The 18,085-nt window shown below is 42.2% G+C and overlaps 1 protein-coding gene across 1 annotated transcript in view; it reads left to right on the plus strand.

Moving 5' to 3' along the window:
• The window catches only part of msps (msps cytoskeleton-associated protein 5), a 608,635-nt gene that overhangs the window by 22,101 nt on the left and 568,449 nt on the right, over positions 1 to 18,085 (plus strand). Inside the window, exons 2-3 of the mRNA XM_080286226.1 lie at positions 6,525 to 6,718; positions 7,111 to 7,317. Of these exons, the coding sequence (XP_080142352.1) occupies positions 6,525 to 6,718; positions 7,111 to 7,317 (401 nt within the window). The remainder of the gene's footprint in view (positions 1 to 6,524; positions 6,719 to 7,110; positions 7,318 to 18,085) is intronic.

Genomic DNA, 18,085 nt, shown 5'->3' on the forward strand with positions numbered 1-18,085 from the left:
TGACTTTTTCTTGATAACCTATGTCATTGGAAGAGAAGAATATGATTTTTAAGGTGACAAATCAGGTGAAGAGTTAGAATAGGGATATCATAGGTGAGCAGTGTGTGAAGAATGATGAAGGAAGGGTAGTGGTGAACAATGGGGATATTAACCCCAGGAATTTTCTGATGTTGCTTGTTCCTCCCTACATGGGATTTCTTGATTTTGGAAAAAATACTCTTACTTCAAACCCTAATATCTGCCAAACTATAACAGCTGGAGAAAAAATTAAAGATACAAGGACTCACCAACTCTTCCTCTTTCAAATGAAAGTATTCCCACATCTCCGGGTGGTCCCGTCGATGAGTAAGGATTAGTTAAGGTTCAAAGGGTGGCGGGAAGACGCTTGCGGCTATACATGTCAAGCAGCATTGCTCTGCATCCGGAATCGTGATGGTTATACGCGTCAACCGGCGCGTAGGGGTTAAAGACGCATGGAGAGAGCATAACATCCGGTTGTTGAATGAGGAGTTCGACTGGAAGAAGGAAAGTTTGGAGCCAGCAGATCAAGTGTCTGGCCCTTGGCCATTGATTGATGTTGCAGCTGTGAGCGGGGCAATAGGCAGGTTGCAGGTGTGTCTGGGTTGGCTGCTGAAATGTTGAAAGCCTCAGGAGATATAGGAGTGAGGTTAGTCACTTACCTGATAAATACGATTATTTGTGAGTGTGTTGTCTCAGATGATTGGCTGAAGAGTGTAATTGTAAATGTGTACAAGGGGAAGGGCGATTCCCAGGAAATAGGAAATTTTAAAGGCATAAAGCTTTTAGACCATATAATGAAGGTAATGGAGAGAGTTCTAGAAGGTATGATTAGATAAAGAGTGAATATTGATGAGATGCAGTTTGGGTTTTTATCAGGCAGAGGGACCACTGATGCTATATCCATTGTTTGTCAGCTTCAGAAAAAATATATAGGAAAGAAAGGGAACTGTACTTAGTTTTTGTTGAATTTGAGAAGGCCTTTGACAGTCCCTAGAGAGGTGGTGAAGTGGGCAGTCAGAAAGCTTGGGATCGAAGAGTGGCTAGTTAGGGTTGTTATGGCCTTGTATGTGGGTGCTCATACCCAAGTGAGAGTGAATGGAGATTTGAGTGATGAGTCTTCTTTGAATTTTGGTGTTCATTATGGGTCAGTCTTGAGCCCCTTGCTGTTTATCATGGTACTTGAAGCCCTCTCACCTGACTTCAGAAATGAACTGTGGGAGGTGTTGTTTGCATTTGATGTTGATCGCAGAGAATGTATGGGAGGCTGAGGAAAGATTTAGGAAGTGGAGAGATGGTATGGGGTACAAGGGCTTAAGAGTAAATGCAGATAAAATAAAAGTGATGGTATCTAGGGCTGGGGATGGTACTGTCAAAGAAGAGAGAGTGAGTGGCCGTGTTTGATTTGTCACAGGGATGTGGGAAATAATTCCATCTTGTGCAGTGTTTTTGATAAGTGGGTGCTTAAGAGATTTAGTGGTATTGGAGATAGACTGCGAGATAATGCTGATTTCATGTGTGCGGTGTGTCTGGGAGAGCATCTGGATATTGCCAGATGCGAAAGGATTGAACTTGCTGCTGAGTCTCTTGAGTGTTTGGAAGAGTTTTGTTATTTGGGAGACATGTTATGTGCTGGAGGTGGGGCACGAGCTAACTCTGTGGCTCGAGTGAGGAGTGGTTGGAAGAAGTTCAGGAAGCTGTTGCCTCTCCTGACATTGAGAGGGTTCTCCCTCCATGCTAAGGGATCTTTGTATGCAGCATGTGTTAGGAGTGTAATGCTGTATGGTAGTGAGTCCTAGGTAATAAAGGAAGTGGATATTTTCAGACTCAAACACACAGAAATGACAATGATTATGTGAATGCGCAGTGCAACTTTGAGTTCAAGGCCTAGGGGGGCTAGGTTTATGATGGAAGAGTTGAGAGGTAGGATGGGACTAAAGTGTATTGGTGTTGTGATGAGGAGAGGTAGATTGAGATGGTTTGGGCATGTGGAGAGGATGGGGATGATAATTGTGAGCAGAAAGTGAGAAGTGTTAATTTTGGGGGTAGGATAGCGAGAGGTAGACCGAAAAAGACCTGGGACAAGGTCATTGAGTGTGACCTCAGGGCCAAGGAATTAAACAGGGAAGCTGCCAGGGATTGAGCAGCTTGGAGAGCCACCATTAGGTGACCAAGGCTGATGCATGCAAGCGTGTTGGAGCCTTCAAAAACGAAAACTAACCCATACGTGTCATATGGAAATCTAGCTTATGCTTGAAACCCTCATTGGAAGAGCCAGCATCAATATCACTAGGTAGCTTATTCCACTTGTCCACTGTTTTATAACAAAATCTGTTTCAACCCATTTCCTTACTAAAGTGGCATAGGTTAGGACAATAATTCTTGCATTAAATCATTTTTAGTGGAAATACATGAACATACAAATCTTTCACTGCTGCCGTATATTTGCTAGCAGGCGATCAGCTGACTGTTTGCAATTTACTGATGTGCTTAGCATGGTGCAGTATTGTGAGTCCATGTTCCGTGTGTGTGTGTTTGTGTGTGTGTGCACGAGTATATCTGACCCTCAGAAAACGTAGTTTACTGTTTATTTATGATAATACACACTGATCTTAGTCTGCATAGAATTTTTAATTCATAATTAGGAAGGCCATCGAGTGGCTTAGTTCTGTCAGTTTGTGGTTTTTGCACCAGTCACCTCAACTAGTAGGCCTGTTCCAAAACATGCCTTTGTGGTATAATGTCTATCTATCTATCTATTGCCAGACGCCTCAATCCCGTTTGGGGTGGCCACAAACAAATCGCCTCCAAGTCGCCCTGTCCCCCGCCATATCACTGCCCTGCTCCCAACTCACACCCCCCTCTCTCATATACCTCTCCACCCCATCCCTCCATCTCATCCTCGGCCTCCCCCTCCCTCTTCCCCCCTCCACCTCACTCACATACACTCTCTTCGTCAGTCTTTCACCCTCCATCCTCTCCACATGGCCAAACCACCTCGGTGTGTTCCTCATAACGCTCCCTGTCACATCCACATCCACACCACAACGTTCCTTTATATCCTCATTCGTCAGCCTATCTCTCCATGTGACTCCACAGGCTCCTCTTAAATAACTCATTTCCACTGCTCTCACTCTTGACTTGTGTCCTTCCAACAACGTCCAAGCTTCACTTCCGTACGTTAGAGTTGGTATCACAATACTGTCATGTAGTAACTTTTTCACTTCCATGTTCACTTCCCTGTTTCTTATCACTGCTTTCAAAGAACCAGCAACCTTTCTTCCCTGCTGTACCCTTTCAAGCACTTCACCCTCCAAACCTCCATCCTTACTCATCACACTACCCAAGTACTTAAACGTACTCACATTTTCCAATTCCTCACCATCCAACCTCGCTGTACATTCACTGACCTCACCTCTCTCAAAGACCATCACTTTACTCTTCCCTACATTCACCTTTAGATTCCGTTTCTTACACACTCTCCCAAACTCATCCACCAAGCCTTGCAGCTGGGTGATTTATAAAGCTAAATATGAGGGGGGTGGGGGGAAGTGCATGTTATATGGGAAATACAGTAGGTTGGGTCAATGTACAAACATTTAAGTTAGGTTTGGGTAAATCAGCACTGATGAGGGTGATTTTGTGCCAAAAATAATGTTCTGAGCTGGCTTCCATCTGTCTTTGGCGTTGTTGGGGATTGTAAACATTGTTTACCACCATAAAAATATTCAGAAAGACAATAAGAAGTGAACTAGGAAGGTCTTGTTGCTGCTTAAACTAAACCGTACATTTACCTCAGCGAGTGTGTCTCCTTTGTGTTATGTAACATAATAAGTAACAGATGGCAAAATAGTCTTAGTGCCTGTAGCTCATTCTGTGTAAAATAATAAAATGTACACAATTATGCACACAATGGCACTAGCCAGTCTCCTTTGCGTTACATAACTTTCGTTAGCTAGTCACATGCTTTCGGCTGTGTAAATCCTTGTATCCATGGCCAGGCACCTTAATCCCATAAGGGGTGGCCTCAAACATATTGCCTCCATGTTGCCCTGTCACATGCCATTTCACTGCCCTTCCCCCAACTTACACCCCCCCCTCTCAAATATATTTTTCTGTTCCATTTCTCCATCTCATCCTCAGTCTCTCCCTTCCTCTCCCCTCCTCTTCACCTTGCTCACATACACTCGTCTAGTTAGTCATTCACTCCATCCTCTCCAGTAGACCAAACAACCTCACTGTATTTCTCCTAATGCTTTCTATCACATCCACACCACAACACTCCTTCACATCCTCATTTGTCAGCCTGTCTCTGCATGTAACTCCATATGCTGATGTCAGATAACTCATTTTTGTTGCTCTCACTCTTGACTTGTGTCTTTACAACAAGGTCCGAGCTTTGCATCCATACATAAGAGTGGGGATACTGTCATTTGGCTACCTTTTTACTTCCATGCTCACTTCCCTGTTTCTTATCACTGCTTTCAGTGAACCAGCAACTTTTCTTCCCTGCTGTACCCTTTCAAGCATTTCATCCTCCAGACTTCCATCTTTACTTATCACACTACCCAAGTACTTAAATGCACTCACATTTTCTATTTCCTCACCATCCAGCCTTACTGTTCATTGAGTGACATCATTTCTCTTGAAGACCATGGTTTTACTCTTCCCTACATTTACCTTTGGAGTTTGTGTCTTACATACTCTCCCAGACTCATTCACCAAGCCATGCAGTTCCTTTTCATCCTCATTTGGCAATAATACAGTGACAATTTTCTTAGGTCCCGTAACTGAGTACAAGTATTCATTGTGGATAAGACAGGCCCATGGTGGAATTTGTATAAAGGAAAAGCACTTTCAATAATTACAAGCATATTTACCCCTTCAGGTTTCAGGGCTGGGCAGTTTATGTCTGTGCCAGAGTCAGCCACTCACACTGACCCACATCTTCACGGCCCGATATTTTACTTTGATTGCTCTGTGTAAATACACTTTTCATGATAGAATGTTGGTTTTGGTGTCATTATGAAGCTGAATAGTTGTACTTTATCGTAGTATGTTCAAAAAGGGAGAACAAAGAAAATAAAATGTCAAAATGATGAGTTGCGGTTAGGCAAAAAGCAAAAATTTATTTATATTCAGCAAAAAATAATGAGTAAAGATATGTAAATTTGGTTTAAACCATGCAAAAATACAATAAATTACCTTAACAATGATATATAGATTATGACAAGCCAAATGGTTTCCTGTAAGCCAAGAAACCATTTACAACGCTGGGTGGTAACCATATAACCAAATCATACATGCTCCCTATGTGTCAGCAGGTGGGTTGGTGGAGGGTTAGTGCCCCTCCCCGTAAAACAAATAATTGAAAGTCAAGTGGCCACCCCTTATGGGATTATGGCGTCTGGCAATAGATAGATAGATAGAGTGTACAGTTGGGGGCATAGCTAGTGGTTGGTTAAGAGTACAATGAGGTACGTTTACCCAGTAACAGATAAAGTATTTTCCCTTATTGTGCCCTTGTCATCACTTTCTATGAACATGACTATCCCTGTGTGTATTTCTGGTACATATTGTAACATTACAGTATATACTTACTGTATACTGCATTTACTGGGTTAGATTTGTTGTAAATGGGAAAATTGGGGTTTGAGCATGGGTTGCCTGAGATCAATTAGGATAAATCCCATTGGTTCTTTGTTTGTTATTGCGCAACTCCATTACAGTATCATGTGCCATATTCAGTACCAGTTATTCACGATCTTTTCTTACAGCATTGATCTTTTCTTATTTCTGAATGTGGTAATAAGTGCAATATGCCTTCGTGTTATGATAAGGATGTGCTTGAAAAAAATTTCATTGTATGTTGACATCGAAAATATCATCATAACATGGGTACAGTGTGGATATATTTTTTTACCAAGGGTTGCTCAACCAACAGTCTAAAAACAAGCTTCTGACCCACTAAAACTGGTGATTATTTTGCTTCACTGCATTTCATTTATTGCTTGAATTCCAGCACCACACTATTGTTCTATCACTGACACTGACACATCTGATGATAATGAGTTCAAAGACCATCTTGGAACAAACACATGACTGTAATCTTGTATATTGGCGATCATATTAGCTAAAATAGTCATCGTGCATTGACCAGTGACGCTTTATATCAGATCATGATGATTTTATAAATGAAAATGGTACAGTATTGTACGGTATATTGAAAAAAAGGTCCCAACATTTTTGTTATTGTATAAGCCATTCGTCATGTACCAATTCATTGTTTAACAGAGATCTGCTGTATTGTACTCCTCTTAGAATAGTGGGTAGCTGTTGTAGAGTGATAGTAATTATTGTTGCTGTTATTACATTCCTGGGCTTTCTGTTCATAGTTATTCTTTTGATCCCATCTTCTGTGTTTGGGTCTTTTCATCTTATCTTTTAGTAGGGAGTGGGGATAGGGTGATGATCAGCATTTATTTATTTATTTATTTATTCAACAGCTGTGGAAGGCCCGATTGAGTGGGTATGAAGAATGTGCCAAAAACTTCCCTAAAATCGCAGATGAGCGCTCTCCGGAGTTCAGTAAGTTTGCCCCGCTCATGAAGAAATTTGTGACAGACAGCAATGCTGTTGCTCAAGAGAAAGCCCTTGATGCTGTCTTCGCCTTTGTAGAGAATGCACACGTCGCTGGCAGGTAGGGATTGTTTACGTCACTTGAAACTTATGGCACCTTTACCTACTTACATCATTCACATCGGTTTTGCCTATTCATTTTGAGAGCATTTTTTTTCCATCTCATCATTTATTATCCAGTCCTAAATAACCTGGCCATGAGCATAGGGTCACTATAGTCCAAACAAATAAGGCAGTGAGATCAGTTGCAAGCCCTTGAACAAGTTCATAACACCTGTATAACAGGATGATTCCACTGCCTAGTAATACAAGTTTTCATCAGCTCCCGGTCCTTTCCCTGAGAGGACAGTGGTGGACTGCAGGAGAAGGAAGTTTTACCCTGCAGTCCACTGGGTTTACATCCAGATGAACTTGAGGGCATAACAGCAACAATAATCACCATTTTCTCAACAGGACTGCTGGTGAAGTTACCTCAGGTATTGTTCAGAAGTGTCTTGCAGCACCAAAGCGAGGAACACAGGAGAAAGCCATGGAGGTGCTTCTCATGTACTGTGAGATTGAGAAGTATGAGGTAGTGCAGGAGGAACTCACGAAGGGATTTACTCAGAAGAATCCCAAAGTTGTGGCTGGTTGTGTTCGTGCACTGTCGACTGCATTGAGGTATGTATGCCAGATAGATGGACATGTATTGTAAGTTTAAGGCTGCAGTGGTACTTTGATTTAGTGACCTATGAAAAATTAATCAGCACTTTTCATATACAGTATATATATATATATATATATATATATATTCATTCTTTCCTGTTCCTTCTGCCCATGGGTGACTCTACACTGAGTGGCAAGCCGAATGGTTTCCTGTACACCAGGAAACCATTTACTATGTTAAGTGGTAACCATATTACCAAATTATGGCACTTGGAGGTTTAGTGGGTAATTGCGGCGCTCCAATTGGATTGAACTAGTGAAGGTTCATATCCAAGGGATGGTTGGGGTTTATTGCTCATGTAATGCCACTCAGGGATGAGTGAGGCTGGTCACTCTCATCTTAAATGTTAGGACCAACTTGTCTAGACCCGGGCTCCTACGCTCCTCATGGGGAAACATAGGATTGGATGATGGAGTGATGTATATAGATACGGTAATCCCTGTACTTTCCGGATGCTCACTTTCCGGACATCCCACTTACCAGACATTGGGGACCTGGACCTTCATATCCCAAAAATGGCCAAAAAAAAAAAAAGAAAAAAAAAAAAATCCCCCTCCCATAATTTGAAATTGCCGCACAGCGCCGAACAGCTGTTTACACCATGGCCCATTCACCCCTTCCTTCCTCCTGCCTCCCCCCTCCCCTGTCAGGGTTGCCATTTGGTATTTTTCATTACCAAATGTGAGCCAATTTGGTAATGAAAAATTCATTTGGGAATGAATCAGAATAATGCATTACCAGATGGATTTTTCACATGTATGAGGATATTCAGGATGGAGATGGTGGATTGTCTGCTCTCTCTGATTAATTTGCTAGCCTAAATAGCTTGAAAATAATCAACATGGTGTTAATTATAAGGAGAGTGATTACATGTATTTCCACTTGTATATATAATTAGTGAAGAATAAATACTAGCTTTACGAATTTGGTAATGAAAAGTTAAATTTGGTAATGACAACTGAGGAGTTTGGCAATGTGGCTGTTGCGATCTGGCAACTCTGTTTCCCTGTCACCAACACCACCAACAGTTACTGCTTAACTTCGATCGCGAGTGGATGCTTATCGCAGTGGTTGCCACACGTGCTCGTTTGTTGTGAATAAGCTGCAATACCTCGCCACTAGACCACACGGGAATTTACGGTGTTGTGCAGCGTTAAGAAATTAGAATTGAGAGTGCAAGGGATTAACTGTGGAGTGCAAACTGGCGGTTGAAACTGGCGTGGCACAATTAACAATGTGCAGTGTTAAACAATTATAACTCACAGTGCAAAGAATTACAGTAAGTGCAGCATAACAGTGGATTACTGTTCGTGCTTCAAGAGTATTTTCACCACTGTCAAAGCCATTAGAAGGCAGCCACAGACGTGCTGTAAGTACCCTGGCTGAGGTACAGTCACTTCTAATTCCTCATTCTTTGATTCCATTTCATTTATTTCATACTTTATTTCCATTATTGGTGTGCATAGGGTCTTAAATAGGTTTAAATAGGTGCTATGCATGTCTGGTAGGGAGTTATTTAGGTGGCTTTCAAAGTTAGTGTGGGTTAGGGTCCTTAAGTACCAGTCCAACAGGCAGGTGCCCACTTTCCGGACATGCCTTTGGCTCTATTACATTGGATAGTGGAGGGATTACTGTAATATATATATATATATATATAAATATATATATATATCAATGGAAAGGTCAGTGTTGGGAATATCTTTAAGAGATAGGAAAAGATCAACTTGGGTGAGAGAGCAGACTAAAGTCAAAGATATTATAGAAGTTATAAAAGAACAGAAATGGAGGTGGGCAGGCCATATAGCAAGAATAAGGGATAACCAATGGAGCAAGAGGCTGACTGGCTGGACACCAAGAGAATGTAAGCGTAGCAGAAAAAGGCCAGACAGGAGATGGAGAGATGAGATAGAGAAATTTGCAGGGAAAACTTGGCAAAGATTGACTCAGTCAAGGAATTTGTGGAAAAGGTTGGGGGAGGCCTTTGTTCAGCAGTGAACTAGTTATGGCTGATGATGATGATGATATTTATATATCCATCTGTCCATCATCCAATCCTACTTTGTCCCACGAGGAGCGTAGGAGCCCGGGGCTAGGTAGTTGGTCCCAACATTTAAGATGAGAGTGACCAGCCTCACTCATCCCTGAGTGGCATTACATGAGCAGTCAACCCCAACCACCCCTTGGATATAAACATTCACCGGCTCAATCCGATTGGAGCGCAATATTTACCCACTAAACCACCAGGTGCCAAAATTTGGTTATATGGTTACCACCCAGCATAGTAAATGGTTTCCTGGTGTAAAGGGAACCATTTGGCTTGTCACTCAGTGTAGAGTCACCCACAGGCAGAAGGAAGAGGAAAGAAAGAATGAAGGAAAGAAAGACAGGAGAAGATGGAAGGAAAGAAGGATGGAGGAGAGAAAAGGGAAGACACCTGACAGCAGCACTACATCGAGTGAGTGGGTGCTACGAATTTTCGTTAGTGTATATATATATATATATATATATATATATATATATATATATATATATATATATATGTATGTATGTATGTATATCGTTTCGTTTTGTTTTTAAAGGCTCCAACATGCTTGCATGCGTCGGCCTTGATCACCTAATGGTGACTCTCCATTCTAGACAATCCATTGCAGCCTCCCTGTTCAGTCTCTTAACCCTGAGGTCACACTTAATGACCTCGTCCCGTGTCTTTCTCGGTCTACCCCTCATAACCCCATCCCTAATATTAACACTTCTCACCTTCCTCACCCAATTATCATCCCCCATCCTCTTCACATGTCCAAACCATCATAATCTATCTCTCTTCATCACAACACAATACACTCCAGTCCCATCCTACCTCTCAACTCTTCCATTGTAAACCCAGCCCCCCCAGACCTTGCATGCAGGAACGCACTACACATCCACCTAATCATTGTCATTTCTGTACGTCTGAGCGTGCGAATATCCTCCTCCTTTACTGCCCAGGTCTTACTACCGTACAGCATTACACTTCTAACACATGCTGCATACAAAGACCCCTTAGCACGTAGGGAGAGCCCTCTCAATGTCAGGAGAGGCAAGAGCTCCCTGAGCTTCTTCCAACCACTTCTCACCCTAGCCACAGAGCTAGCTCCAGCCCCACCTCCAGCACACATGTCTCCCAAATAACAAAACTCTTCCACACAGTCAAGAGATTCACCAGCAAGTTCAATCCTTTCACGCCTGACAATCTCCACCTGCTCTCCCCGACACGCTGTACACACTAAACCAGCATTATCTCTCATTCTGCCTCTGATACCACTACATCTCTTATGCACCCACTTATCACAAACACCTCGCAAGATGGAATTACTTCCTTCTCCCTTGTGGCAAACTGCACATGGCCACTCTCCCTCGACTTTGACAATACCACCACCAACCCTAGATATCATCACTTTTGTTTTATCTGCATTTACCCTTAAACCCTTGTGCACCATACCATCTCTCCACTTCCTAAACCATTCCTCCGCCTCCCTTTCGTTCTTTGCAATCAACACCAAATCATCAGCATACATCTCCCACGGGAGTCCGATTCTGAAGTCACATGAGAGGACTTCAAGTACCATGATAAACAACATGAGACTCAAAACTGACCCCTGATGCACACCACCATTCATGGAAAACTCATTACTCAAATCTTCGAATCACTCTTACCTGAGTGCGAGCACCCAGGTAAGACATGTAGAGGTGTATGGTATGTAGGACTGCTGGGCCTTGATAGCAGGCTGTGAAGCCTATGCCCAGAGTCGGACACATAAAAAATTTGGGGGAAGGCGGTGGCTGAATCGGTAGAGAGGCGGCGTGCAGTCCTGATGGACCCAGGTTCGAATCCCGGCTTGGGCAGGGAACAGTTTAAGGATTTGAATTTCATAAAATCAGACTTTCCTGATCTACCAGATGACCTGCCGACATTTCATAAAAGTACCCCCGCTAATACCAGTACACCAGTCCTGTATGAGACAGCCCTAGCATGTATTCAATATGGACGATGGATGTTAGCACCGAAGTGGTGACATGTAGAGAGGTGTATGGTATGTAGGAGGACTACTGGGCCTTGAGAGCAAGCTGTGAAGCCTATGCCCAGAGTCGGACACATTAAAACACACACACACACACACACACACACACACACACACACACACACACACACACACACACACACACACACACACACACACACACACACACACACACACATAGCCATAACCACCCTAACCAGCCACTCCTCCAAGCCAAGCTTTCTCATTGCCCACTTCATCATCTCTCTAGGGACTCTGTCAAAAGCCTTTTCCAAATCAACAAAAACAAAATACAGATCCCTTTTCTTACCAATATATTTTTCCTGCAGCTGTCGAACAATGAATTAAGCATCAGTGGTCCCCCTACCTGGCATAAACCCAAACTGCATCTCATCAGTATTCACTTTTTCTCTGATTATACCTTCTAAAACTCTCCATTACCTTTATTATTTGATCTAAAAGCTTTATACATCTATAATTTCCTCTTTCCAGGGCATCACCCTTCCTTTTATACACATTTACAATTACACTCTTCAGCCAATCACCTGGGACGACACACTCATAAATATTCCTGTTTATCAGGTCAGTGACTAACCTCACCCCTATATCTCCTGAGGCCTTCAACTTTTCGGCAGTCAACCAAGACACACCTGCAGCATTCTCCACCTTCATCCTGCCTATTGCCTCACTCACAGTAGCAGCATCAATCAAAGGCCAAGGGCCAAACACTGGATCTTCTGCCTCCAATCCTTCCCTGTTCCAGTCAAACTCCTCATTCAGCAAGCAGCTATAATCTCTCCATGCATCTTTAATATCCTCACTGTTCGCCACTACCCTTCTTTCATCGTTCTTCACACACTGATATATATATATATATATATATATATATATATATATATATATATATATATTATATCTATATCTATCTATCTATCTATATAATATATATATATATTATATCATCATCATCATCCGGACCTCCTTTCCCACCCAAGGGCAGGGTGAGGAGTAACAATGTCCAGACAACCCAAAATTGCCCAATCCAATGGGCCACGCTTCCATTCTCTCATCATTCAAGCCCCTGGAATCCCGGCTGTATCGGATACACCAAAAACATTCACCACATTCTGTAGCTTCACATATCGTATCCGACAGAGTCAATCCAGATGCTGCCACGTTAAAAAGGGTGCCAAAAATCCCTGATCTCCTCATAAAATTCATCCAGCCAGCTCGATCTCCTGTCAGTTCCCCAGTCTCACCGACTTCCAAACCTCTCTTGCTCACACATTCATCCACCATATCTCTCCACCTTCTCCTTGGCCTACCTCGCCTCCTCCCTCCTTCGAATTCACTCAGATATACCTTCTTCACCACTCTATTGTTGTCCATTCTCTCCACATGACCATACCATCTCAGTACACTCTCTTCAGTTCTGGTGTCCATCGACTTCTCACTCCGCATCTCTCGCGAATCACATTATTTCGTATCCTATCCACCCTCTGTACTCCACATACATTCCTCAGCAGTCCCATCTCCACTGCTCTTACTCTTGACTTTTCATTTTCATGCCACACAATAGTCTCACATCCATATGTTAAAGTTGGCTCTAACACTCATTCATGTTAGCCCCGTGCAGCTGCAACACTCAAGCCTCTGTTTCTTATCAAGGCCTTCATTCCGCCAGCTACTTTTCTTCCTTGTGTCACTCTACTTTCAACTTGTTTTGCACATTTTCCTTTCTTTTCTGTCATTGTACCAAGGTATTTGAACTCTCTCACCAATTCCAGTCTCTCTCCATTCACTGTTACATTGCACTGGGAGTCACCTTGTCTCAGTGACCATCACTTTACTCTTTTCTACATTTACTCTCAAGGAACGATGCTTACAGTCATCAGCAAAACTCTGCACTAGCCTACCAAGTTCTTGTCCAGTACTTGCAAGCAGTACTGCATCATCAGCATAAAACAAATTTGAGATATTCCATCCATTACCATTCATTACCAATTCCATCCCTCTCTCCATTACTCGTGTTTTCACTTCTCTCATCACCCCATCCATATATACATTGAACAATCATGGGGACATCACATAACCTTGTCGTACGCCCACAATGATTGTGAACCATTCACTTAGATGCCCATTAACCCTGACTACAATCATAAAAACTCTTGACGGCACCTAACAGCTTACCCTCTACCCCGTACATGCGCAAAACTTTCCACAATCCTTCTCTGTCCACTTTGTCATATGCTTTCTCCAGATCCATTAATGCCATAAACACCGTATAGTCCTTCTCACAAGCCTTCTCTACTATCTGTCTCACTGCAAATATTTGATCCACACATCCTCTGCCACTCTTAAAGCCACCCTGTCCATCACTCACTAGGACTTCTAATATCTCTTTTACTTTCTCTATAATAATTCTTCCATATACCTTCCCTACCACACTCAGTAAGCTTATGCCACGATAATTCTTACACTCACTTCGTTCATCTTTATTTTTGTACAGGGATACAATCACAGCCTTTTTCCACTCTGTTGGCACAGTTTCATTCATCCATGCCTTCATACATATCTCCAACAAGCACTTCATTCCATTCTCTCCACTACATTTAAGCATCTCTGCATAAACCTCATCAGCCGGCTGCTTTCCCATTTTTTATCCGCTTCACAGCACTCTTCACCTGTGTGAGTGTCACGTCTCCTGGCACTGTATTCCTTCTCTGCACATCCCAAAAACCAATCATGGTTACAGCTGCTTTGCTCTCTGTATCCCCATTCATCAGGCCTTCAAAATATTCTTTCCATCTGGTCCTTACATCATCTCCATGGGTTAATAATCTACCACCTGCATCCTTCACACTATCCCATTTCTTACCGTTTTCACTTCTACATTTTCGCACCTCTTTCCAGAATAACTTTCTATTTTCAGAGTAGTTCGCATTCATTTTTCCTCCTAGATCCTCATTTACCTCCTTTTTCCTCTTCATTAGTCTCTTTACATGCTTCTTGCTCTCAACATATTCAGTTATTTCAACTGAACCCGTATCCTGTAACCACTTTAGCCACTTCTTCCTCTTTTCCTCCACCGCTCTCTTTACCTCCTCATCCCACCATGCTGTACCTTTCTTCTTTGTTGTTACTCTTGCCACACCACATACCGTTTTAGCATTCCTAACTAAGCAATCCCTATATGCATTCCACAGTCTGTCCAGATCCATTTCATTCCAATTCAGTAATTCTAACTCGTCCTCTACTTTGGTCCTGTATTCATCTGCTATTTCTTTGATCCTCAGCTTCTCAACTTTCAGTCTTTTTCCCTGATTGTTTCTCTCTCTCGTGATCCATCTCACTCCTTTCAGCTTGATCTTGCATATCACAATTATATAATCTGGCAGACCTCCAGATCATCCTCTCACAGCCCTCATATCAGCAACCATTCCCATCATCGACCTCTCTACGAGCACGTAATCAATCAGGCCTCTTTCAACACGGTCCCTGTTCCCTCTATACTGTGTATATTTATGTGCATCTCTGTGTTTGAAATACGAGTTACAAATGCACAACCTTCTCTCCTAACGCATATCCTTTAGTCTTTTCCCATTATCATTTTCTCCTGGTACTCCAGAGCAACCCATTTTGTCATCCTCAGGACCAGTGCTTACTCTTCCATTCATATCCCCCATCACAATCACTTTATAGCTCCTGGGCATTTCTCCCACTACTTCACCCATCTCATCCCAAAACCTGTCTTTCTCTCTCTCATTCCTGTCCTCACATGGTGCATGTGCTACAATCACTGCCACCTTCACCTTCTCAAACTTGAATTTGACATACATACATCTCGAGCTAACACAATTGTAGTCTTTCATTCCCCTCTGCCACACCTCATTCATCAACAAAGCAACTCCTTCCTTGCATCTTCCTCGTCCATTCATTCCCGATCTTACACATTTCACACCCTCCCACTCCTCCACTTCACGCCCTTTCATCTTCGTTTCACACAATCCCATCACAGCATATCTCGCACTCTTGAACACATTCACCACTTTCACCCTCTTGCTTTCCTCAGTCACACCTGTCACATTCCGCATGGCTACATGAGTCTGCTCATTTGGTTGGGGCCCTGGGCAGGTGTTGGGCCCTCTGAGGGTCTATGAAACAACTGCCATGATTAAGTGATTTTGGATAGGGGAATCTCGGGGACACTTAACCCTGCCAGAAACCCTGGTTATATGGTTACCACCCAGTGTAGTAAATGGTTTCCTGGGTACAGGAAACCATTTGGCTTGTCACTCAGTGTAGAGATCATAGGGCACATCTGCGTTGAGTGAGTGGATGATGGGTGCCCCACCTACCACAAACATATATATATAGATATATATATATATATATATATATATATATATATATATATATGTGTGTGTGTGTGTGAGACTTTTAATTAAATAATGACATAGATATACATGCAGTATATATAATATACATATACAGTAATCCCTCTAATATCCGAACATCCCCACTAACTGGACATAATCGTCCTTGGATCCAATATTCCCAAAATGGGCCCAAAACCGCAAAAAAATTCGATAAAAATCTGACTTTTTTCCCTCCCCTAATTTGAAATTGCCGCGTGGCGCCGAACAGCTGTTACACAATGGTCCCTTCACCCCTTCCTTCCTCCCACTCCCCCCTCCCCTGTCAGGGTTGCCATTTGGTATTTTTCATTACCAAGTGTGGGCCAATTTGGTAATGAAAAATTCATTTGGTAATGAATCAGAATAATGCATTACTAAATGGATTTTTCACATGAGGATACACAGGATGGAGATGGTGGATTGTTTGCTGTCTCTGATTAATCTGCTACCCTACATAGCGTGAAAATAATCAACATGGTGTTAATTATAAGGAGAGTGATTACATGTATTTCCACTTGTATATATAATTAGTGAAGAATAAATGCTAGCTTTACGAATTTGGTAATGAAAAGTTAAATTTGGTAATGAAAGTTGAGGAGATTGGTGATGTGGCCGTTGCGATCTGGCAACTCTGTTACCCCGCCATCATCAACAGTCACAGCCAAACTCCGATCAAGAGCAGATGCTTATAACAGTGCAAGCCACAGGTGCTTGTTTTCTGTGAATAAACTGCAATACCTCGCCACTAGAACACACGGGAATTTGCAGTGTTGTGCAGTGTAAAGAAATTAGAACTTAGAGTGCAGAGGATTAACTGTGGACTGCAAACTGGCGGTTCATACCAGTCCAGGAGCCAGGGACTTGTAAGTACCCAGAATGTTTAATATTGTATAAACTCACCTCTAAAACCTCATTTTATGGTTCTTTTGCATTTATTTTAGTCTTTCATGTCCCTTATTGGTGTGATTTGGGTCTTAAATAGGTGCAGTGCATGTCCAGAGGGAGTTATATAGGTGTTTTTCTGAGTTTGGGTCCATAAGTACAAGTCCAGGAGGCTGGGGCCCAATATCTGGACAGGATCACTATCCGGACATGCCTTTGGCTCTATTACGTCGGATATTGGAGGGATTACTGTATATATATATATATATATATATATATATATATATATATATATATATACTGTATATATATATAAGTAATCCCTCCAGTATCTGACATAATAGAGCCAAAAGCATGTCCGGATAGTGATCCTGGCCGGATATAAGTAATCCCTCCAATATCTGATGTAATAGAGCCAAAGGCATGTCCAGATAGTGATCCTGTCCGGATATTGGGCCCCAGCCTCCTGGACTTGTACTTATGGACCCTAACTCAGAAAAACACCTATACAACTCCCTTTGGACATGCATTGCACCTATTTAAGACCCAAATCACACCAATAAGGGACATAAAAGACTGAAATAAATGCAAAAGAACCATGAAATGAGGTTTTAGAGGTGAGTTTATACAATATTAAACATTCTGGGTACTTACAAGTCCCTGGCTCCTGGATTGGTTTGAACCGCCAGTTTGCAGTCCACAGTTAATCCTCTGCACTCTAAATTCTAATTTCTTAACACTGCACAACACTGTAAATTCCTGTGTGTTCTAGTGGCGAGGTATTGCAGTTTATTCACTCTTTATTCACAAAAACAAGCATCTGTGGCTGACACTGCTATAAGCATCTGCTCTCGATTGGAGTTTGGCTGTGACTGTTGATGATGGCAGGGTAACAGAGTTGCCAGATCTCAACGGCCACATCACCAATCTCCTCAAATTTCATTACCAAATTTAACTTTTCATTACCAAATTCATAAAGCTAGCATTTATTCTTCACTAATTATATATACAAGTGGAAATACCTGTAATCACTCTCCTTATAATTAACACCATGTTGATTATTTTCACGCTATGTAGGGTAGCAGACTAATCAGAGAGAGCAAACAATCCACCATCTCCGTCCTGTGTATCCTCATACATGTGAAAAATCCATTTAGTAATGCATTATTCTGACTCATTACCAAATGAATTTTTCATTACCAAATTGGCCCACACTTGGTAATGAAAAATACCAAATGGCAACCCTGACAGGGGAGGGGGGAGTGGGAGGAAGGAAGGGGTGAAGGGACCATGGTGTAACAGCTGTTCGGCACCACGCGGCAATTTCAAATTAGGGGAGGGAAAAAAGTCAGATTTTTATCGAA

The sequence above is a fragment of the Coenobita brevimanus genome, chromosome 110 (assembly GCF_032717465.1).
Source record: "Coenobita brevimanus isolate Jiangsu-jjx chromosome 110, ASM3271746v2, whole genome shotgun sequence".
NCBI lineage: Eukaryota > Metazoa > Arthropoda > Malacostraca > Decapoda > Coenobitidae > Coenobita > Coenobita brevimanus.